Here is a 26,548-nt window from a genome sequence, read left to right on the forward strand (position 1 = left end):
GTCGAACAAAACGACAGAGATTTTTGACAGATCTAGTTTAAAGAGAAAGGACAAAGCCATATTGTCGGTTTACGTGGTTGGGTCCTCTATTCTTTTCATCGTGTGCGGTAAGTGTGATATTCATTTCAAGACGATTGTATAGATACCGGTGCAAAGGATGAGTGCGGATTATGATAATTCCTTTCACTTGAGAACAACAAAAAAAAAGAAAATTGAAATGTGATGCAGTGTGGAACACAAAGGAAAATCATCAATGAACGCTTTCGCTTGTCGCAGGTTAAGTTTCTGGGGCATTAAATGGAAAAGTTTTAGAACTCTTCTGGAATTTTCGGTCGTGTCCGGATTATAGGCTAAAAGCAACAAATTTTGATATCTAAGATACACGGAGCAATGTTCAAACAAGTAACAAAATTGGAACTGTTCTTGGACTTAAAGAATTGACAGGATTATAGTCATGGGCAATCCCCGATAGCATATTATCTACCTGCATTCTATATACTACATAGGAGCTCCTCCACACATATATATTTACACATACTACACATTAAAGCCTATATATATGTACTACATACTACAGTTATATCTACATTATAAATTATATTAAACACACAAGACTATGACTTTTGAACAAGAAATATTACCATTAAATTTCATAATGTTTTATAGAAAAAGTGTTGTAATGTTTTATGTGTGTAATGCTTTATAGAAAAGTTTTCATTTCATAATTTTATAGACAAAACGAATGATTCTTATTAAACGAAATTGAAGAAATAAGTTTTAAAACTGAATAAAATTGGAAGAAATGAATAAAAATACAGGACCAAGATGGTATTGAAAATCTTAAATGAAATTCTAATGAATAACTAAATTATAAAAGTTCATTTTTTTATTTATTGATTGAATTATTTATTTGGATGTAAAAAACAACATCCACAATAGGAATGAACCAGCAAAAAAGTGAGCAACTAATAAAGATCACAATTGAAATTTATCTGATATTTTAACAAAGAATAATATATATTTTCATTTTTCTCAGTGAACGCAATTGTTTCAAAAACATGAGTGTTAAAAGTTGTTGGATCTATATCTCTGCACCATTGTTGTATTATATCTTGCAACCAAAGGTTCCTTAAAAAGTCCAAAAATAAAATATCAAGAACAAGCAAAGCTAAAGCATTTCAGAATGTGGTTAGTGAATGCCTGATCAGCCTCCCCCAACCATAGTACTTTTCAAACAAATGACACTCAGAAACGTTATGCAAAAAGTAAGCAAAATATATGGGTTATAGACCGAGGTATAAGGAAATAAAAACGAAGTTATTAAGTTCACGGCCAAAAATGATTCCAAAAAGTTACAAATTATAAAATTGCTTTTTAAAAAAAAACACAAATTTCTTTAAATTTCATCAGATTCCTTACTTTTCTTGCATGTATATACAATCATCTTAAGTATTATGGATTAAATTGACGTTTGAACTTTAGACATATTCTTCCGATAACCCACCATAAATGATTTTTTTTTCTTCAAGCAAATGTAAACCCACATTTTGTTGAATTTCATTTAATTATACATATTTAATCATTTCAAAATAGATCTTTAGACTGCTGAACATATTCTGGGTCGCGGTTTAAAAATCCTTTTAGAAAATCCTGATTTAACAAATATACATATAAAAAAACACAGCTGCTTTATAAGGAGTCGAGTACTACTTTACAACAACATTAATAACAACTATATTTTTTCCAATCTAGGACTCTTATCTTTATGGTTTCATGCATAAAGATAAACAATATTTAATACAATAGAAAAGGAAAATAAAAAAAGACATTATAAAGCCTCAACAAAACAGCTGAATGTATGGAAAAATATATCAAAGATTACTATCAACAGTGTTCCTATCGCTTTGAGGTACAAACTCCTTAAAAGAGAATAAGAAAAATAAAGGCAGAATGGTGTAATATTTAACTCCTATTATGAAATCTAATTCGCGCATGAAAAACTTTCACTTTCAAACTTGCTATCAACTTAACCTATTTATCGTTTCTATTCTTCGCAATTATTGGAAAAAAAGCTTATTTTTTCTTCCAAGAAGTGGTTAACTGTTGATATTTTACACTTTTCAAGTATTTAAGATTTCGTTGCATCAGCTCATTTCTATTCCAAATAATTATGCAAATACATTATAACTATATTTTAAACTAATTTGTAGAAAATGAGTCAATGTTATAATGAAATTAACAAAATTAATGTGATAAAACTACATTTTTAAAACTAATTCTTGTGCTTAGAACTTTCAGTGGACAAAACGAAAAACAGTAGTAATAAAGCAATACCTTTCAAATTTAATGTAAGATTCTGTACTCAAATTTTATTTTATTTTTTATGATCAGAAACATATTTGATTATCTTCACTAATTTATCTTATAACTAAATCTTCTGTTGACATATAAACAAGAAAATACTGATTGTGTCGTGTTAAACTTTTATTTCTTCTGTCAGTTCTTCAATTTTTTGGTTTTCACACTCGATTAGGCAAGATCATTTCAACCCTAACCTACATAAATAGGTTTTAAAATAATCTTACAACTACTTTTGTTATTCATTAGAGTCAGAATAGAGCTCAGAAGAAATTTTTTGTAAGCATTTTTTAAATTAATTGCGACGGCTATCATTTGTGAGTAGGACTGGGCGATATTAGAAATTATATATCGTGATATATCGTCAGTTTTNGGTTTGCCGATATAGGCGTTAAATCGATATGTCGCGATATATCGATTTATAGCCCAGTCCTATTTGTGAGTGATTAGTATTACTAAATAAATTGCTTTACCAAAGGAAATTTACTTAAATGTTTTAATACATCCTTTAACATTAGGGCTTAACTAAATATATTTATTGAAGAATTGGCAAGATTATCAGATTAGATTTTTTTTTTGACAAATGATTTCTATAACGTATTACAGATATTATCGCTCCTTTAATACAGATTTTCTTTTCTTCCAAGGTTTTTTTTCTTCTTTTTACATAAATTTGTTTCAAATATGCATTTTTCAAAAAAACTTTATTTATAACCGCAGTTCAGTTGATAATGCAATCGTAATTTCTATTAAGTTCAACTTCAAAACATTTTTTAACAATGCAAAAAAATGTCTGTCGGTTTATTTATTTGCTTGCTATCAGAAAATATTTTAGCATATAATTATAGGAATAGTCCTTTCTCATAGAAAAAAAGTGCCTAGCCGTTTATTTATTCATTTGCTTTCAGTAAATATTTTAATAAATTATTGAAAGAATACTCTCTTCTTAAAATTTCACATAATTTTAGGTTTAAAACATTTGGCACTTTTACGAATTTTTCTTCTTTTTTTTCAAATAACAAGGAAAATCAAAGCATAATTCATTTTAACAATTAGTTTAGTAGATCAATACATTTAATATTAATAAATAAAATTAGTAAACTTGCATATAGAGAAATTTAAGGATAAATTATGGATATTAATGTTACATTTATGTCTTCTATTTATTTGTGAAATAAGTCTTTCTATATTGCATAAACAACAAAGTAAAAATCAAGTTATGAAATAAAAAATGGTTTTAATAGTAAGTTATTTGTTAGTTTTCCACACTAGTTTTGTGTTGCGTTTAACTCAGCTTTAATGTTTTTTTTTATTTATTTACTTATATAGTTCGAACACTATTCCAAAAAATTCAATTGAAGATTCTGCTTTTTTTTGGAGCCAAAAAAATCGACTTTTGCTTATTTTACCTCAAAGAGTGATCTCCATTGGCCAGACAATTAAAAACATAAATAAACGAAGAAAATATAAAGACACACATCGGAGAAATGATAATTTTAAGTCGTTTCAAGATGTGTTTCCAATTTATTTTTAGCTTTAATGGAGGCAAGACAAAAACAAGTTTTTTTTCTGCCAGCCTATCACTTTATCTATCACAAGATAAGGCCACGGCTCTAGTTTTGTTTCAAATTTATCCATCGATCAATCTCAGTTAATAATGACAATTGACGCAGAAATAAAAGTGCATCTACACTTTAATAATTATAGGTTCTTAAATTTCGTTCCCCGCTTTCCTGATAATTGGAGATTAATTATAAGAAACAAAGAATTATGTATCTTAAATATTAATAAAGTAAAATACATTATTTGAATTAAAAGCAAACAAGTAAAGAACAAATAAGTTACTTAAAAACCAAGAAAATATAGTTCATGTCTAAAATTATTATAATTATTTATTAAAATAATATGACTCATAATAACTAATTTAATTTTCCCAAGAATTTAAAGATACACTATCTTAAGAAATTTATACTTATTTTTATTAAGTCAATTCAAGAAATAAATCTTACTACACTGAGAAAAAAAATGTAAGGGTGAAACTACCAGAACATGATAAAACATACCATATTTCTGGCTATATGGGAGCACCAAGTAGCTCGGTAATTTTTACCGAAGATCTTTGGTACTGATTTTGATAAATTAACAATAAAATATGGTTTTATTATGTGTGATAAAATTTGGTAAACGGAGTAAAATTTAGTAATTTTACCTTAGGGCATAATTTATTCCGTTAAATTTACTTTTCAGTTTTGTATTTTTTTACTAAATATGTGGTAAAAAGAACTATTATTTTTTCTAAAACCAGTAATTTCGGTTAACCGGTACCATAAGATAGGAGAAATTACAAAATAAATGATTTAAATACTGTACATTTTATTTTATTATACCGAATTACGTTTTTTTTCTGTTCTTTTTTTTACCAGAAATTTTAATACCATCCAGTACGGTAATTTCAAGAGATTTTTTTTCTTCGTGTATAACAAATTGTTTATAAATAAGTTTTATTGAAATTATTAAATTTATGCTAAAAAAATTTTTTTCATTAAAATCACAGCATAATAATCTATGTAATATCGTTTCTTTAAACCTTTTTAAATGCAATTATAAACTATCACTAAGGAAGAAATAATCCTATTACGGTATAATAAAATTACAACCAAACCAAAAGGAAGTTATTAAAATCGTTAATTGCTTTATATTAATAATTTTTGTATGAAATGTAGCAACTAATTATACCACTTACTTTATTGTATTTTGTCTTCTTACCATTTGCTTATATGCAAAGAAAAAAGTAATAAAATCATTAGAAACTATACAAAATTAAAATTATAGTTATTTAATTTTTTTCTATAGTGATTTACATAGTGGTAATATAGTGATTATTCCTTACAATTTTATTATATCTATACATTCACACTTTGATCAGTAATCAAAAACATCATATTAAATTATTTTAGATTTTCAAATCACAGTTTAAATTTTTTCATCTCTGTTTTACTAATTCATTTTGCGTCAATTTGCTTAATTCAACGTTAGTTTTACCCTTGCATAATTTAATTCCCAAATTAATAAAACTATTTTTTATACAAGCATTAGCTAGATTAACTCTGGTTTGTCACTTAAAAGATAGAAAAGAAAGAAAGCTAGCACCTGGCAGAGCATTATATTTATGGGTGACGGTAAACTGAAGGAATTTATATATAAAAAAAAAATGTAGTGCATGCTTATTGTATTGTTGGAACGAGGGAAGGTCATACCCGATTCTTGTCCTGGATGTCCCACAATGAGACGGATTATTGAAAAAGCGGCAAAAAATCAAGATTGTGAGTTCCAAGTTTGCAAATGCCTAACTTGTAAATTGAAAATATTTTAAAATATAGTTTTTAATATTCACTTAGGTAGCTTAAATGTTACATTTTTATCGTTTTAATAATATATCATAAAAATAGCAAATAATTAAGGTTATAATGTGTGAAATATTAATGATATAAGTGTAAGAAGTTACTTCAGTCAATTTTACAAAATTCCGCAGTTTTACTTTACTCTTTAATTATTTATAATAATATGCAGTATTGGAATATATAATTAAAGTATATATTTATACAATATTGTTTTAATAAATATATAGGCCATTATAATCAAATGTCTTTTTTGCCTCGCTACTTTTATATCATTTATATAATAAAAATTTATAAACAATTGAAAATCAGACGAAGATTTAAGCTCAATTTTTTAATAAGTTTAATTATTACAAAAAATTATTAAATATAAAAAATACGAGAACACTAATTTTTTTTTTTTTTTTTTGAAAGTATAAATTCTTTTAAATTTTTCTATTATTCTTATGCCTTAAATTATAAAATAGAGTTCATTATTGTATTAAAAAATTAGTCTTTATTTATTAATTCTTTTAAATATGCTACTCTTTTTCTCATGATTAATAATTTTTGTACAACAATGCCTCTTATACATAGGGAAAAAGTAAATTTTATATCAGCCCCTGATGCAAAATTTTTTCAGTGTCTTATAAAAATTTAATTCAGTTACTTTTGCAGTGCTAGTGACTTAATTTTAATAAATGTATCTGGAAATGAGCCTCTCTGCTAGTTATCTTTAGATGCAAAAAGGAATGTGAATAAAAATATTTCTCCCCTATGCAGAGTTGGTAATTTTTAGTTAATTGAAGCTTGAAAGCTTAACAATAATAAAAACATTATTTTACAATATTTTTCTTATTGTAATATGCAATAGATGATGTATATAAAAATATTTTTATGATTGTATTTTTCATACTCCATTTAAATTTTTACAACATTTACATTATATATGTTCATTAAAAATCTTGTTTTGCATTTAATAAACATACCTACTCTTTAATTAAATTTCTTTTTATACATTTAAATAAAAAATTATAGGTAATTTTTGTAACATGACTTTTAAAAAATGTATAAAAAATTCTTATTCATTCAAATTTCAATAAAAGTCTAAAATATGTTTAAAATAAAAATAAATTTGGGCAAAGGAGTAGTTTTGTCATAAGGAAGAATGCACTTTGGTTGTACAGGCGAATTGAGTGCAACTTTGCCCAAGCAAATAACATCAGGGGCACAATATAAAATATTTTAATAGCTGTATATCACTGGTTTCATCGAATTATATCATATATTTTCTATTTAATCTTTCTCAGTAGAGGTTCATTAGAGTTTGATGACTTTTTTGTTAGTTTGCTTTTTCTCGTTTTTTTTCTAGCTGAAATATAAGCATGACCCCTAATGTGTTATGAAGCCTAATGTGTACCACTAATATAATCTTCATTTTTGAGAGGGATTTTAAAAGAATATATGAAGGACGACAGTTACGAAACTTAATGCATACTTATGTTATAAAAATTATGTGTAATAAAAATACACGATGAGTATATATATAGAACAAAATATAAAACAATGCCTGAAGCAAAAAACCTATTCACTGAGCTCATTTGTAAGTGTACAAAATCTACCACTAAAAAATAAAGAATATACATTTATTTATGCAAAATAAATGTTTGTTTAATAGCATTTTTTTTGTGTGTGTGTGTGTGTGAACAATTTGTGGATATTTTTATGAAATCGTAGTCAGATCAGATTAGACAGTATCACGTAGTCAGATCAGTACTATCAATTTTAACAATAGTTCTTCAAGACAAAAAAGATGAGCAAAACAGTGAAAAATTCTACGGAACTAGACCAATACTAGACAATTTTACCAATAGCGCACAACGACAAAAGAACAAATAATACAGTGAAAAAGTTTATTGAGCATGAGCAACACTAGACAACTAGACAATATTACCAAAACCATTCCAAGGTTGTTCTTTTTAAAAAAAATAGTGATACAGTGAAAAATTCCACCGCACTAGACAACTAGACTCTTTTACCAATTGCTTTCCAAAATGAATGAATGAGTAATCCAGAGAATAAGTTCACCAGCTAAAGCATTAACTTGACAATCTTACCAATTGCGTTCAAAGATTGAAAAAGTAATACAATAAAAAAGTCTACCAAACTAGACCAATACTAGACAATTTTATCATTAACGCTCCACGGCAAGAAAAATTGTAATACAGTGAAAAAGTTCACCGAACTAGACAAATATTTGACAACTAGACAATTTTAGCAATAGCGCTCGAAGATAAAAAAAATAAATTAAAAAAAGAGTAATACAGTAAGAAAAATCTACGGAACTAGACCAGGCCCCGATTAGAAGAGAAAATAAGTGGTTCATTGGAAATATGCCTAATGGTTTAATAATTAGTTAATTGTCCCTAAACAAAGTAATACAAACACTAACTTAAATGGCGGCTTCCGAAGTAACTCCCATCTACTTGAGTAGAGTGTTACAAGGATGAAATTAACTGAAATGGCTCGTGTTCAAACAGAGGCAACTAAATACGGCTGTTCTCACTTTTGAGGACAATAAAACAAAAGAAACTTCTCAACGACTGGGCTTTTACTTTTATTGATTACTCTAACCTCCAAAAGAAAGACTCCTCAGTCTGTTTCTGATACAAAACAAATAAGAGCTCTTTTTAGTCTTGAACCCAAACATCTCAATCTTCTAAAGAAAATATTGTGCGAATCCCAAATAAGAACTTGATAAGTATATTATTCTCCTCAAGCTCAGCTTAAGAATGAGTATTAAAAACATTAAAATCATAGAAAGTATCGAAATAATCTGCAAAACTGTTTGAAAATTTTGAAACGTATCCAACTATATCTTATAAGTTTTTGGAAGTTGATGGTTATTGGAATGATAAGTTTATTTTGTAAGTTTATGTAACTTATAAGTATTTATAACTTATATTTTTAACTTATAAGTATTTATAACTTATATTTTTAACTTATAAGTATTTAACTTATAAATAAGTTTTGTACTTATAAGTTTATTATTGATGATAAATTTATTGGAAGTTGGAAGAATTATGCAAGTTGAAACATACATTAAATTTGATTACACTATATTATGGTTCAATTTGAAAACGCGATTCAATTTAACGCTTTATTAAGGTTGCAGTAAATATCACACCGCATTATAGTTTACGGTACAGATATTATGTTTCATCATTGGACCAACTGTTACGAGAATATATGATGAGAAGTACAAGAAAATGTTTGAAATAAAATGACAAAAGTTAAAAGTAGTAAGCTTGTTTTTAAGTACCTACAATTTACTAGTTTTGCTATACTTAAAAATAATAAAGTTATAGTTCATTGATGTAGTATAATACCATTATACTACATCAATAAACTAAACTAAACTGTTACTAAATGTAATGTAATCCAAAAAGCAATCGTGTTCTTGAAAAGCTTTATTTCATTCAAAACTATTACTTTAAAATAAAATAGAAGCATATTTTGTATAAAAGGTCGTTTTTTGGAATTTATTCTACACTGTAAAACATTGTAGAACAAATTACAGTAAAAAGCACTAGCACCCTGAGTTCAACATCAATAAAATCCATTTAATTCGTAAAATTTCATACCACAATTTTTTTAATAATAATTTAACTGCAGGGATTAACTGCAGTAAATGTTACAGTAAAAATTATGGCACAGCATATTTTTTGCTCCGTAAAATCTTATAAGGAAAATGGATTTTACTGTAAAAAGCACTGGTAACCAGTGTGCCGGTATATGTAACAGTAATTGGGGCCGGAAATTTTTAAAATGTATTTTGAGAATTTGCTGGCGAAATTGTTGAAATTGAATTTGTTGAATAAAATTAATCATATCAAAATATATTTTGAGCAACTAACTATACTATAACAATAGATTTTAATGCGTAAAACTAAAAAGAACATCTCAAACATGTTTGCCTTACACGACACCAAATTCGAATGTATTTCTCTATCTAAGTTGACTACACTTGAATCATCCATAAATAAAAGGATTTATTTTAAAACTCTGTAAATATGCCTCATACAAAATAAATAAATAAATAAATACTGATTTTAATAAACTTACAAATACTTAAAAAAATCATAATTTTTTCCAGTGAAATAAATTTTAAATTTGTTTTAAGTCTTTTTTTTATATATAATATTTTTGGAGACAAATAGGTCAACTCTAGATTGTTGTTGTTGTAGTTCATTTACGTCGCACTAGAGCTGCACAATGGGCTATTGGCGACGGTCTGGGAAACATCCCTGAGGATGATCCGAACACAATTTTGATCACCCATCACAATTTTGATCCTCTGCAGAGGGGACAACTCTAGATTGAGTTAACATTATAAATACCACAAAGTTCTTACATATATGACGATAGATTTAAATAAATTTTAATTACGGAGTATCAAATAGATTTGTATAAATGATAATTTAACTAAACCAGAACTTGAAAATTTCTACCATCTTGTATAATTCAATATTTTTAAATTTTTTCATGAATTAAGATTTTGTCACAGAAAAAGAAAATAAGTCATATTTCCGCTTGATGCCCTTAACCCCTTCAAAACCATGATCACACATACGTGATCATGCGATTCTTCCTTTACGTCCCACAGTATCATATATTCATAAATAAATCGAGATGCTTTGATTCTAGTGACCCCAGATCACGCGGATGTGATCTCAATTCGGTAATCTCGTATAACATCTCGTATTAGTATATAAACGCTTATAAACTCGGAAAAAGCGGTCTTAGGGTCCTGAAGGAGTTAAATTTTTCCAATATCCTTGGGTGTCGCATCAACATCAGGAGATAAAGTTACGTTGAACTTAAAAATCCTTCTTTTATATTATTGAAATGACATTTTACCAAAAGTTAAGCATGCAATGAAGAGCCGCAAAGTTGTGGGTTCACTAAGACGACCAAGTTGTTCATAAAAATGAGGTATTAATAAATTTCTTAAATAAAGCACTAAGCCGAGTCTATTACATAACCCGAGGAACTTAGTTCAATAACAATTTTCAAGACTTTTATATTTTTTTCTCGGTTCAGAATAAACAAAAAACATGTTTTAAAGATTGTTTTCACATTAACAAGTTATATCTATATATTATGTATCAAACTGTACTAATAATAAATATATAAAACAATTTTTGTGGCACAGTAAGTTTTGAAAGAAAATAAAAATTGTAACTTAATATTGATCTAAAAAAAAACTCGTTGTTTAAATTTATACACGATCTGATATTTTGAAAATTTTCTTATTAATTAATGCGCGTAGATTTAATCCATCTACGCGTCAATATCAAAATTATTTTCACACAAATTGCTTTAATAATATGAAAAAGAAAAAATTGGATTTTAAATTATCACCAACAAAAATCAATTAGAAAGGTAAACGTAGAAAAATTCAGCAGAAATTTTTTTTTCATGATTTTATCAATTTATTTTATTTTATTTACCGATACATATTTGTAATGAAGATCATTCCAGATCTTTTCAAAATGATACATGCTCCATCTTTCAATGAATGATTGTTAATAATTGACAGATTTATTAAGAGTAACCTAAGAATAATCTGAGAATGAAGAAGAGTTTTTTTGTCTTGAACAAGGGGTGAAATATAAGGACAGAGAGCAAACACACTTGAATCTTTGGAAGAAGCTAAACATATCGCAAAAGTAAGGGCGAGAAAATAAAAATACATGGGTGGGACGGGGGTATAAAAAGAAGAATATCGTCGTAAAGTAAGAATGGGGGTGAAAAGTGTCCCCTTTAAAAATAGAGTTAAAAAAGAAAGTGGCGCCGCTGAGCTTCCACAGAGAGACCTTTGCCAGGGCGCCAGGCCAAAGATTGGGGGGCCCATTCGTCGTGTCGTACGCTGCAAAATGAAAAACAATGCCCTCTTGAATCAAGCACCGTCCTCCCGCCACACACACTATCACTAACTAAGCAGAAACTAACACTCAGAATCATTTGCGTAAGTTGGTTTCATTGACAAATCATCCTACGGTGGGTTTCTTTTAAAAAAATTACGCTCACAAATTATTTACAATTGGGCTTTAACGACATAAATATTAAAATTATTATACAAGATAAGACATTGACTATTTAAATACATTAACAACTACAATTGATAATGATGATAATTATTTTTAATGCTATGTAGAGTTATATATTGATGATAATGTTGTGTGGGATACATGGTATATCACAGTTTATTATTTTATTTTATACCCATCGTTGAAGACCCGACCCAATTTTTGGGTTTACGACTACTAATGTTCAACTGCAGAGCCTTGTAATTTTGAACCCAATCCAGAAGACAAGGGAACTCCTGGATCAAGTATTGGGAGAAATTTGCCCTCGTGGAGGACTTTTTTGTTGGAACTAACCCGCATTTACGTTACATGGAGAGAAAGACCACGAACACCTCCCACGGTTACCCTGAGGGTAAAGGGACTCTTACCCATGATCCGTTCACCACTGAGGATATTTCAAGCCAGCACTGTGGTTGGTGTAAGCCGGATGCGGATTCGTATCGACCATCCATTGCTGGGATTCGAACCCGGTTCCCCTCATTGGAAGGTGAACACTCTATCACCTGAGCCATCACGGCTCTCACAGTTTATTGGTAAAATTTAATAAAAAATGATAAGGAGATAAAAAGGATAAACAAAGAGGATAAGAGGCTATTTATCATAGGTTTTACTAAAGCAGGGGAACAATTTTCTTGCATGCCTTGTTAAAAATAATTGATTGTTATTGATGAAGGTGAGCACACATACAGATCAAATATAAAAAATTATAGTCATGATAAAGAAGCAGATAAAAGGTAACTGTGCGCAGGCAGAAATAATCCGATTCAATGGTAATTTGAATAGTTTCACTTTATGTTAATTATGGATAAAAATTTTATCATATATTGCTTACAAAGACAAACTAAATTCGTATTGTGAACGTTTTGGAGAATTAATTTTGTATATACGTATTGATCAAAAATAACAACAACAAAAAATTATCAGCATCCAAATGATATTTTTCTTATTTATAGAAGACAACTGCAATCAAATTTTAAGTAGTTAAAAAATTCTTTGGGTTCACGTTTCTAAAACTGCAAAGAAGTGGATGAGGGTCTTATGAATGAGGTTATGACAGTGATGGATGATTCATAAATCATTTTTTTTTTAGCCTGCTCAGTCAATGAATGTTCAGGTGTTCAAGGTTAAGACAGGTTGAACAATTTGATAAGAATCTGGACAAACAACGATATGAATTTATAGACCCGTGCAATAGACGAGTATCAAGATAGTATCTAACTATAGACTAGATAGAAGCGTCCGTATAAATGAGAATAAAAGATTTTTGTGTATACAATAGACTAATTCACTTGAATAATTTAAAATAAAAAAATTTAACGCGAAAAAATTATGAGGGGATTCATATTTTTTTAATAAACTGAATTACGCCGATTATTAAAAAAAGTAAATGGATTGAAAAGAGAACAAGAAAAATTATAAAAAAAGAAGAGCTAATAGATAATTTATAGTTATTTAACGTTATTTTTAACCTTGTCGTATTAACGACAAACTTCAAAAATGTAAATACTATCATTTAAAAAAAATACATTAGTTGATAAAACCAAAATATACGGTATTACTTGAATAAAAACTTCATTCGCTTTAAAAATGCACAAAATGGAAATAACAGTCAATATGTTTCAAGCGGTTAAAACTTGGCACCTATTTTTGAGCACTTGAAGCATGTCGCCTGAAATTTCCATTTTGTATATATTTGAAGCAAATAAAACACCCAATTCTAATTGGTTAAGCGGCGCATCTACCGATAATTACTGTAATCGAATAAAAAATATTGATTTCCTTAGAAAAATTCATTTTGACATAATTTTGAGGATCGAATTAAATATATATTTTTCTGTCCAATGGAAAATTATTCGCCAATACTTTCTCCAAAACACAATTTTACTCGCCAAATTTACGATTTTATCGCATCTAACGAGGTGGCGAATGCTTAGCGCGGGTCCTGATAATGATTTCCAAATAGGTTATATAAAAATAATTAAAACAAATCTTAAAAAAAAAAAATTTAAAAAAAATTGAAATAGTAGGATAGGAACGCCCTTCTTTGTTTGCAAGTGAAGAATGGATTTTTCTTCTAATGCTACCTTCATATGCTACAAATAAAATTTTTAAGTGTTGGGTGTACAGTTGAAAACACCCAAATTAATGTCATTATTTGAACTCTAGAAACAAGCTGCGTTTAAGATTTTTGTCTTATATAATATGACATTTAAAATAAAATAAAATTATTTCTACAAATGCTTTTTCCCCCCTTACTTTTATAGTTTCGGATATCTTTTGCAAGGAAATATTCACCAGTTGTTTTAATTTTCATTCATATGTTCTAATAATTTTGATTAAAAAAAATTTCGAAGACTCCTTCGTAATCTAAAACAATGCTGAAAAATTGCACATAGTTTTATGCTTTAATCTTATCATAAAAACTTTTTTAAAACATTAAATACTTGTTTGTTTAAAATAATTCAAAATATCGAAACTATAATTCATAATATAACAAATATAATTTTTCGAAACTATATGCATTAAATAGGATTCTATAGATATAGGTTAAAATTTTTTAGAATCATATTTTTTAATTTTTGTTTAAGCTTTTTCATTGGAATTTTTTTTGTACTTATTGATGTAAAAAGTTTATTTCGAAATTGAATCCATGAAATTTAACAGGAAATTGAGGAAACATATAATTTAGCATGCACTTATCATTGAAAAACCATGACATATAAAAATCATTAAATTCTTTTTAACTTTAATTAGTAGTATGCGCTCTACGATATAAAAAACATATTGTAAGCGAGCTTTATTAAAGAAATTAATAAGGAAAATAACTTAGCTCTTTAAAATGACAAAAGATGGGATTTTTTTTTCACTGCACAGCATTCAAATTTTACATGGATTTCGTTTTATAGTATCACTCCTTTAATTCTCGCTATGTACGATGTTATATTTCTCATCATAATGGCAATCAAAGACAGAAGAGAAACAGGAAAAAAAATTTAATAACTTGTGCTCTTAATCACGGTAAAGAAATTCTGGTAAAATTACCGTTCTCTATGGTAATGATATTTCAAATAAAAAAAAAAACAATACAATTCTGGTATCAAAGATAAAAATATACGGACGGTATTTAAGCTAATCATTTGGTTATTTTACAGTTCATTTGGTTTACCCTAAAGTCAGGTTTACAAAATGATAAATATTATTACCACACATTTAGTTCAAAACTGAAAAGTAAATTTAAGTGAATGAACGGTTTTTAAATGAAAATGCAATGCTGTAAGGTATGATAAAATTACTAAATTTTATCGCAAATTACGAAACCATATTTTATTGTTAATTTTACCAAAATCATAACCAAAATGCCCTGGAAGCCTGCTTTTAGGTGTTTTTAAATAGCCAGAAACACGGTAAATTTTACCATATTCTGGTAGTTTTAACCTTACTTTTTTGTCATTATTAATTGCCTGAGATATTTTACGTTATTAAGTTTTTCCATACAATAATGATATTTAAAAGTTCTTACATTTTTTATTATAAGCAAGCACTATTTTATGAAAAGAATCAGATGGCTGATGATTTTTATTGGTTACTTATCGAGAAACAATAATAAGCTTTAATAAGTTCAAAACTCTTCAGTCGCTTATAACTGAATAAAAATTCGTCTTTTTTAAAAAAATTATTTCAACCATGACTTAACTATAAAAACTTATTTAATGCATACAGTATGGAAAAATAACATTTAATGTGAATCCTTCATTCTCCGGAATTTTGCCAATACCATATGTTGTTCACTAAAAAATCAAAAAATTATTTGACAAAACATCAGTAAATGGAATCACTGACATCAATCTCTTCATGGTAATTCAATAATAATTAAAGGGAATAATAGCATTGGTTAAAAAAAAAATGATGTATTTGTCATTTTAGTGAACACACTTATTTTTTATTTGTATTAAATTTCAAAACTCTTCATTTTTGTACCTAAGAATAATATACTTAATATTCATTTGACCGATTTCGGAACAAAAAATTAAGACTAAACCTATTCGAGCGAATTCAAGGGTAGTGCAGTCTAGGTAATCATATGCACCAAGTTAATTACGCGAAACACAACGTGAGAGAAAAGAAATAACTTTTCTCGTATTAATATCGAATATGCTTCTCGAAAGAGTAAGAAATAGACAGCAGAACATAAAACTATAATCTTGTTTCCTCATCACAAACAAGCATCAAAGCGTTAATTTGCAAAGTCTGTGGGCCGGTGAGAAGGTCTTAATCTCAGACCCACCGACAACAGACCATAAACTCAGACAAGTTGACCATGACCGCCAAGAAAATGAGTCTTCAAACCATTGTTTCTAAGAATAATTAGTCATTAACATATGTAAACGAAAAACATATTGCCAGTAAAGCTACGAATGCAAAAATGAACATCAATTAGATGATATGATCTGATATTGCTTTACAGAGAGGCAATTTTCAAAAAATCAGGGTCAACATTTTCGATAAGACACCAAAAATTGCTTCGGTTAAAACTATAATTATAACAAATTAGTACAGTTAATTGAAATTCAATTTATAATTTAGAATACTATTAAAAATTTGCCAATAATAACATTCCTACTAACCAATAATAACTAAATTTATATTTTTTCTTATATCTATCATATAATTCTTGTTGGACTATACGAAGGAGTTGTTCTTGAACGATATTTTGCACTTTCGTCTTATGTACTGAGATTCAGCTTAAGTTCTTATTCCAAGTTATTATTAGGTCATATTAGGTGAGTTTAACAAAATGCAGCAATTTACCGCCTTTTACTTTTAATTCTTTAAATCTTTCAAATAGTTTAATTACAGTATACAGATTCTTTGAAAAAAATATCTGAGATATATACCATCAATATAAAAATACAATACTAACTTTCAAAATAGTTTTGCCAGCACTTATTAAAAAAGTTGAAAGATGCCAAGGACTGTTCAGCATCTTTCACACAGTATGTTATAAAGAAGGTAATAGAGCGTTTGTAGTAGGTTTCGCACTCTGTTCCCAACTAATGTAATTAATTACGCAATTATAGACTGACGTAGGGAACACTCAAAATAAAACTTACGCAAAAATTTTAACAAAAATGCATTCGTGGGTTGTTTATGTATGATATTATGATACTGATATTAAGTTATTTGTGAAATGTAATGTTTAAGTAACAAAGCTCACAATAATACATTCGTAGGGATATTTATATTAATGTTTATGTAGAGAAATTCTCACAAATGTATTCGTAGGAACACTCGCTTGCTATCAATCGGAAATTCAATTGATGGATGTAAGGGTGAGGATTAACCATTATTCCCTTTAAATAAATAGGCTTAACACATTGATGAATAATAATTCTTACGCAAATGGGAATTAGTTTCAAACTTTGCATGATGGTCTTTTAAATACTCTAGAAATTATTTTTGCATTCAGATGTAACATTACAAAGTAACATTTACAAATATGTACTATAAAGTCATTCATTGAATAAAATATTTATTGAGGTAATAAAACAAAATATTTTAGGCAATCTAGAGCGATATGAAATAATGCAGGATTCTCCGTAGTACCCTTTAGTTAAATATACTAGGTTTGGCATTAGCTACTTTATTTAAGATATTTCTGTCACATAAATTGGAAAAACTATCAAACATTTCAAGAGAAATTGAATTATGATCATTGATGTAAGTTGTTTGCATAAGCAGAGTCAGTAGGGCTTACATCAATAATGCTAAAATTGATCTTTTATTGATGTACCTTTCAAAGAAACTTTTTATGATATCTCTTTGAAATTTTTTAAGATGTTGGGATACTTGAGATTATATCAACCGCATGCTGTAATATTGTTTTAACGTAAACAGGAATACTTTTTCTGTTATGAAAGATTTTTGCTCAAAAATGATGAAACTTTTAAAAGAAGTTCTAAGTTCGTAATTTTTAAAAAAGCCTCTGCCAAAGATAAGCATTAACAGTTATCACAGTGTAAACATGTGTATGTTAATATTCTGTGAAAAAAAATGAAGCAATATCTTGCTTAGATGCTGAGAGAAAAGATACATCGAAAAAGGTCAGATTTAACATTATTGGTATATACCCTACCGACAAGCAAAGATAGAAGTAGAAATTTAGAACATTCAGATAATATTATATTGGCGAAATCTCTGAACATTCTACAACGACAAAAGTCCTATTATCCTGTTCTAAAAATGTATACTTAAACAGAATATAATGGATTAAAATATATTGTCAAAACTACTAATTTAATTGTAAAACTGTAAAACGATTTCAAGTGCGGGATTTCCGACAATATTAAATCTAAACATGAATCGTTTTGACGCAGTTTTTCTTTTCCTGTACAATTCATACCGCAGACGATTTAGTCATACACTTTATTACCAAACATGAAATAGCTGAAAAGCTTAATTTCAGCTACATTTATGACGTCAACTTATAACTCACGAAAAATGACATCTTTTGAAAACTCAGCAAGGACGAATGCATGATTTATTGAGAGTAAGGTCAGCATTAAATAAACACAATAAAGGTAAACAATATTTGTTCTAAGAACATTTGGGCACAGATTGCACACAGTACTTAAAGTGAGCTATCTTTCTCTAATATTAAAGTGTAGGCAAATTTGTCAACACAGTTGCCTAGAAGAAATATGCTAAAATTGGAACTTAAAAATGTTAAACTACTTACAAATTATTGTTGTAAAATTATATCGTCGCACCAAAAAAAGAGTTTTGATATTGTATATCATATTTTATTCAAGAGTGAAAGTTTGAAATTGATAGTTTAAAAACTATTTTCAAAATTGGTTATTTGCCATATAATTTGGTTCAATACCTTGTTTATTGTCACATTTTTAATAAACCTTTAGCGTATTAAATAAATTGCTGTTGAAATAAATCTCTACTAATCATATAGATACAAAAATCCTCAACAAGTAAATGCTCATTCCAACTGGAATAAATGATCTATTTTCATTTGAAATATCATTTAAAAAGGTGCAGAAGCTTTGGTTAACTCCCAATGTTTAAAGGAACTTGAAGAACTTGACTTATCTTATCTTATAATAAGCTATAAAATTTTTTGCTTTAAGACGTTATTCTTTACCTCACTTACAAATACAATATGACGTGCTAAATATAAATACATTAAATTAAACGCTATATACAGAAGTAATAAAATGTACAGTGGGGGGAAAAAAGAATTATCCTGAATAACTTTTGATCTAATGATCGGATTTTCACGATCCAGGACTGAATTTTAATGGTTCAAAGGGGGTGACCTCAAATATGCTAATTAGTAAGTGCATGAGATATTTTAAGTTACGCAATCAGACAGACACGAAAATATACTTTCTTTAATAAATATACTTTTTTCTTTTTGACGGATTATGATTCCTGACCCTCAAAACATAGAAGGTAGTCGCAATCTTGGAAATATGGTCCCAATAGTTAGGTCAGGAAAGCGGTTGAAAGTTTAGACCACAAAAAATAAATTTTTTTTCCTTCTTTTTTTTGCGTATTTTGCTATATCTTGTAAACTTAAGCAAAAGGAACAATTTTGCACACAATCATAAAATTCGTTTATTCATAAATAAAGCCATACAAAGAAAAAAATCTCGTTTTAAAATGAATATAGATGAAATCAAAACTTCATTTATGATTAAACAAGAAACCATAAGTGAATAATAATAATTTACACAAGTTTCATTAATAGCAACCTTAAAAATTTTATAATAAAATTATTGACTTTTAAAACATTTGTGAAAATTTATTTTTTGGGCATATGATGTTGATTCTTTAAACACATTTATATATCAAATAAAAAGAAATGACTACATTGTTTGTGGCAATGGTGAAAGATAAATTTACTTTTCTCTAAACAATGAGCACTCAAAAAACAGTCATGACCTGTGGTTGAAAATTTTGATTGATATTTACTATCTTTATTTAATGATTACCATCCCATTCACTCAATATATATTTCAAAATTCATAAAATGCAAAATTATCACCCAATCAAAAAATTTTAACTATTTTGATATTGAATAAAACCGCTGAAAAGTTTAGGACAAAATAATTGACTATTTTCGTTTTAAAAGATCACCTTCATTGATTTTGAGTATGTGTAAGACAGAGAAATGTATTTAAGAATAAATTGTCTATTAGCATCAATTATCTAGTGTCTAGTAGTAGCCAGTAGTAGTAAAATAATTAACATTTTAAGTCGGTGCAATTTTTTTTCGTTAATTTATAATTTCTTTTAGGAAAGAATCTCTTTTTGCGAGTTAAACTTGATACAATTTGTTATTGTAATTACATTTACTCTTCAGAAGGAGCCTGATAAAAAAAATAAGAAAAAACACTTTTCATTGATTTGGAGAAAATTTTGGCAGTTGTTTTGTACTTCAGTAGCGACAGGCAGAAGTTTTATATTTTGAAGCCACTTGCAAAAATAATTTTACTCTCCTTTTATTACAATAAGAAATAAAGCTTAATTTGATTCTATGAAATAAAAATAACTAGAACTTTTGATCAGTTGTGCTTAAAGAGTTGAAAGATCGTTTGAGTTTTAATTCAGGATTAAATAAAAATTTCTTTTAATTCAGGATTAAATGAAAATATTTTAGTTTTGATTGTATTTTTACTATTTACCTTAGGTTTCTAACTAGCTTTTGGAAGGACAGAAACAAAAAGGAATTGCGAGAATGTAGGAAGAGTTTTGAAAAAATACTGTAGGAGTTAAGTTGGTTAAATATGTTTAGAGAAAAATGTAATTTTTACCATTAAAAGAAATTAAGGTAAAAAATAATCCGCACAGAAATGGTAACCTTTTCACATTCTTCATTAATCTTTTTCTATGCGTGATATCCATTAAGAATTAAAGTTCATTTTATGTGTATAACTATAATTGATATTAATTTTATATACTTTCACTTGTCTATTGATTCTTTTAGAATTCAAATAAAAAGTATGTAAGCTTCAATTCTCTGAAGTCAAATCTTGTTCGTAGTCTTTTATTTTCTATTATTTGTAATTTATTCACGGCCGGCAACGCTACAATTCTATGCTTAATAACATAACTCTCATAAAACTTAATTGCATTTCTCAAAACACGTTTTTAACCATTATGACTTTAATTTACATGGGTTCAATCAAATGAGCTGATATTCAACATATAGTTCAAATAGTTCTTTAAATATTTTATTTTGTACCCTATACTACCTGTATGAGGGTAATTTCAAAAATAGAAATAAGGAAGTAAAAGAAGAGACTGATTTTCTCAGAAGACCGGAATTTTTCACAACAATCAGTCTCTAGAAAATTAAACAATCAATAACATTTGACAGATAATGATTTAAAATGTCCGACTTTATATTTATAACAAGGAGGACCAAGAGCAGAAATTTTAACCCTTCAGTGAAATGTGCAGTTCAAAAGTTCTTGAAGGTGCTCTAAGCAAGACGGATTTATAGAAAAAGGGCAAACCGTTCATTTTAAGGAATTCATTTAATAGACGAATAGGATTTCGTTAGATTCCCTGTCAAGAATTGATAATAATCATTCATTTAATAAATTTTTAAAAGCATTAATTTAATTTTTTTAAATTCAATACATAAATTTGCAAAATTAAAATAATTTAAATTTACCACTTAAATTTTCAAAATTATCGTTTTTTTAAGCTAAATTTATAAAAATAATTTTTTTGAAATTCACTACATAAATATGTAAAAATACCTTAAACTTAAACATACGTAACGCCTCTTAATAAAAATTATTCATATTTTAGTTTATATGAACATCAGCAATTTCGTTCACTTACATATTTAGTTTAGACTTTAGACACTTGAAATAGATTTTAAATCACAAAAACGTTTATTTTTAATAATAATACTTAAATTTATAAGTTTAGATTTTGCAAATTTAAATCAATTATTTTTTATAAAGGTCTATATCACTGCATATCGTTTTAAAAATAATTAATCTTTTGTATCAGTAATGGGACACACTATATCATTAAACATGCTTAATAAGAATGATCATCTCCAAACAATTTTTTACCCTAACACGTTTGTTTAACTACTTTTAGTTAAACTTAACAACTTTTTACTTAAGTACTTTTATTTAACTATTTACATTATTACTTAAATTATATATTAAAATTCAGTTATAGAAATTTACAATTTTTCATGATTTTTATTTTATTTCCGTATAAACAAACAAATAAATTTTAAATATACATAATAAGCATCTTTCATCATTGAGAACATGTATGTCTGGTTTTTTCCAAGTATTTCATTGCATTAACGCTTGAATATATGTTATTATTTTTTATTTAACACATCACTACCTACTTATACCAAAAGAGCTAGGTGGCAGTTGTAAACATCTATATATTAAATAATAATTGTAAATACCAATATGTTAAATTTTTAAAGGTTAATGTCTGATTCGAAATGTAACAAATATGTAATATTTTGTTAGGAATATATAAAACAGTTAATTTTCATCAGTGGTAAATAATTAGTGATTATAAAATATTTAGATTTTCATCAGTTTTTATAAAAATAATTGAAACACTTACTTAAGAAAATATGTTTGGCCAGCTGAAGTTTTTGCCATTTCCCATCCTGGAGGTAAAGGTGTATTATCATCCAACAAGTCTCCATAGCTCCTTTGCCTCAAATGTTGATGGGACACAGGCCCGCTTTTAGAGTATCCCTGCTGTAATGAAGCTGGGGAAGAATGGGCCCTAGGATGATTGATTTGCAGGCCACTGGGCAGTTGAGTCGGAATCGTTTGCTGCTTTTGGGAGGGGTTAGGTCCAGTCGGATAATTGGTATTGTCAGCACTTGATTCACGGGAGTGGGACGGAGATTTCGAACCCTTTTCAGGTTGCTGAAAAAAGCTAGGTGGCAAGTTTCTTAGCCTCATAGGCAATGTGCCAGGCACTGGATAATCCTTAGGATGTATGACGGCATTAAAAAGCTCATCTAATTTAGTTTCACTGTCACTACGGATATGAACCACTTGATTAGTCCCTTTCTGTTCGATGACGTCTTGTTGTTGAGACATTTTTCTTTTAAAATATACTTGATTCGGATCCCTACTTCGTCACCAAACAGAGTAAGGATGAATCCTATTCAAATATATATAAAATCAAATCTTCAATAACGTATCATATCGCCTTACCCCCACTTCGAACTCACCAATTCGCAGACCCTAAGCCGTGTTATTCACTTATGATTGTGTTTGTATGGAAACGATGACGAAAACCAACGACTAGGTTGCCGTAACAAGAGGAGTTGTTAGCCAATCAAATCGCGATTTGAAAGTTTCGCCAAGGCGACTGCCAAATGTGGTGTTGACATTTCGTAGGGTTCTTTTCTCTTTGTTTTCATCTATCGTTTTCTCGCTTCTTTCCGATCAGCTGTGTAGGCGTGGGTGGGGGAAAGCAGTAAGGTGTGCTTCCAGTCAGGTGGTTTGAGAATAGGTTTCGATACGGAGAGTTAACTTTCGAATTCGGCGTTTCCTGAGATTTTTTTTTTCGCCATCCCCGATGCGAATTAAATTGAGCTTGACGTCTGAGTTTCGACTGAAATGAATAAATAAATATGCATTATTTCTTAAAATTTTCGGAAATAATCTATAAAATGTATTAATTTTTAATGTCTCGAATCATTTCATGATAGATATCATTTCATACAATGATTGAAAAAAAAAAGAAAAAAGATGTTACAACATTTAACTACCTTAAAAATACTAAATAATTTACGATTTATACTTTTGACAGAAAACTATGAAACGTTGTTTCTGTTTTTTTTTTTTTTTTTTTTTTTTTTTTTTTTTTTTTTTTTTTTTTTNTTTTTTTTTTTTAACTCATTTCTATGAATTAATCTAATAAGTCTAAATATAAGCGATTTGATGATAATTACCATCATATTGCAATCAATAAAAGAAATTATCAATTAAATTTAATAATATGAAAAGTTTATAACAGTAATAATATAACTTTGTAACATTAGATATACATTATTTCTGTTATAAACTGTGTTAAAATTATATCTTTCCATTTAAAAACTTTAATAAAATTAAAGTTACATCAATTTGCAAAATTAAGAGATTTTAATTGCATTTTAATAAGTTCAAAAAGTTGATTAAAATAATTAATTATAGTTTTTTCGAACAAAAAATGAAGACAAAATAAAATAATGTAATAAGACACCTAATATAATAGCATTGATTGTATCACAGAATCAAATTCTAAGAATTATTTCTATCATCCGCATATATTCATTTCAATAAGCTTCCCTGCATTTTTCAGAACTAGCGAGTATCAGCCGTTGCAAAGGGAACTGCAATTATTATTTATTTACTTATTTATTTCTTGAATCTATAATTTAGACCCAATGAAGAAATAAAAATTTCTATACTTTGCGCGTTATGATCGTTAGGTTTAGATGATTATATTGTAGTAAACTTTCTCCTAAAACTAAAATAATTGATAAGCTCTTGGCTTGTTGCAACAACAAGGTAAATTCAGATTCAAAAATTTCTGGTGAGAGTCAAATGAAATTTAAAAAGACAACAGATTAATTTGATATCAAAAAGACAAAAGTTTAATCAACAATGCGATTTTTTTAAGCTAAAAGGCACCGTTCCTGCAATCTCATATCACCAGCCCCTGTGGTAGCCTTTCATTCAACTTAGTTGTGTAAGTAAAATATAGATTTTTTTTTATAATTTTATGTAAGAACATTTTGCTAATATGTAAATCATAGCAAAATGAACGATTACCTGGATTTCAAAAATTATCAGTAGTTTACAATACATATAAAGAAAATCTTATACATAACCCTCCAAATCAGAAACGGTATATATCTTTCTTGGGTCTTTCAAATTTTTAAGAATTTCGTTATAAAAGTTAAGATCTGTATCTGGCAACATTTAATCTCTCACTCTCTCATTTGTTTATATTTTATTTATTCCTATTTTTAATTTTGATTCTTATGGGATCTATTCAAGAACGAGCTTATAAAATGAAGTTATCGAGAGAGATGAATACATTTTTCTACGACATTTGATGGAAATTTAATATTCAGAGCAAAATCGGGAAAATGTACATAAAGTTGCAATAGATATCAAACAAATTGGAATTTCGAAAGAAAAAAAAATCGTGTTAATTCATAAACAAAACTGGTCCTTTTTTCTCGTAAAAATTTGAACTCTGTTGTTGATTCGTTTGATCTGTGGGGAGGTTTTTATTTTTTACAACAAGTTTAGCTAACTAAATATCTAATGTTGTTTTTTGTTAAATCATCGTACTTCTTGTACATTTTGCTACAGAACTTCGCAATTTGAAGTTTCAGAGTCTTACAGTTTTTGCGCAGCCAAACAAAATGTAAGTTGGCAACTCAGAATAGCGGCGGCTGGGTAGAAAAATAAAGAATCACTTTCAGGATGGATTTCATTAAGTAACGTTCTGGATCATTTCATGGTATTTAATGTTAGTTTACATAAATAAAAAAAATATAAACAAGACTTTCATGAATTAAGCCTACTCCTTACATTTTTAATCAATTAAGAACTTTAACAATCAATATAACTCACTTAAATGATTATCAGACATTATATAACTTATAGTGAAAAAATTTGTAACTGGGGGATTGATCGTTAGTTTCCATGTATTCCTCAAAGTTTAAAAAAAAAAAAAAAAAACTTTCATGATTTAAAATTACAGTTTTTTTTTTCGAAAAAAAAATTTAAAAAATGAGCTCTTTTTATTTTTAAAATAATGTTTTATTACTTCAAAACTTAATGGTCAGTTAGTTTTTCAATTTATTTCAACTGCGGCCGGGATTACCTGGTTGGTAGAATGTTGGACTCGTGTTTGTGAGAACAGGAATTCGAATCCAGCCGGCCAAAGAGTCCCTGTGTATTAATAAGTGCCTAATGCACGTTAAATCTGCCGGGGTTACAAAGTCCTCTAAGGTCCCATAACAAATCAATACCTCTGGGGTTTATAAACTGAAGATTGTTCTTTCTCTGTTTCACGTCAAAATTACGATAGGCGGATGGATGAAAGGCGGGTGAATGTGTTCTCCCTTTGAAGCTTGTTGTGTTGTGACGTATGTGTGTGGCATAAATCGTATTCTTGTCTATAGATGGCGCTTCTGAAAAACAAGACACGCACCCTATGCCTTAAAAATTCGCATGATTTCAAGCAGGCTTGCTGATATTGCCAAGTTGCATTAGTAACAACAACATTTCAAGGTTCATATTTTTTTTTATGGAATAAAGACATTTAAGTTGCCCGGCAAGAAACAAATTCAGCCCATTTTTGCGATGTTACGTTAGAAATTTATTTAAATAGATTAAAACTGGTAAAATAAAGAAAATAAACATAAATTTTTTGAGCAAAAATCAATTACATTTTACAAAATGATGTAAGAAATATTAATGTTTAGATAGCTTTTACTGTTTATCTGTTTAGTCGAATCGCGTCGGAAAAGCACTGTAAATGTTGCTTTAAGGCTTTGCTATACTACTCTGCGAATGCCAGCTCATAACTGTGCTGCAACATTTATAATTTCTCTTATTTAGCTGTTATTTACTT

General features: G+C 28.0%; 1 protein-coding gene across 1 annotated transcript in view; it reads right to left on the minus strand.

The window, feature by feature from the left end:
- LOC107442288 (transcriptional coactivator YAP1) overlaps positions 1–23,221 on the minus strand; it is a 99,303-nt gene extending 76,082 nt beyond the window's left edge. Inside the window, exon 1 of the mRNA XM_016055818.4 lies at positions 22,517–23,221. Coding sequence (XP_015911304.2) covers positions 22,517–23,007 — 491 coding nt within the window. The 5' untranslated portion in view covers positions 23,008–23,221. The remainder of the gene's footprint in view (positions 1–22,516) is intronic.
- Between the last annotated feature and the right edge of the window lie 3,327 nt (positions 23,222–26,548).

This window comes from Parasteatoda tepidariorum, chromosome 2, assembly GCF_043381705.1.
Source record: "Parasteatoda tepidariorum isolate YZ-2023 chromosome 2, CAS_Ptep_4.0, whole genome shotgun sequence".
In the NCBI taxonomy this organism is placed as follows: Eukaryota; Metazoa; Arthropoda; class Arachnida; order Araneae; family Theridiidae; genus Parasteatoda; species Parasteatoda tepidariorum.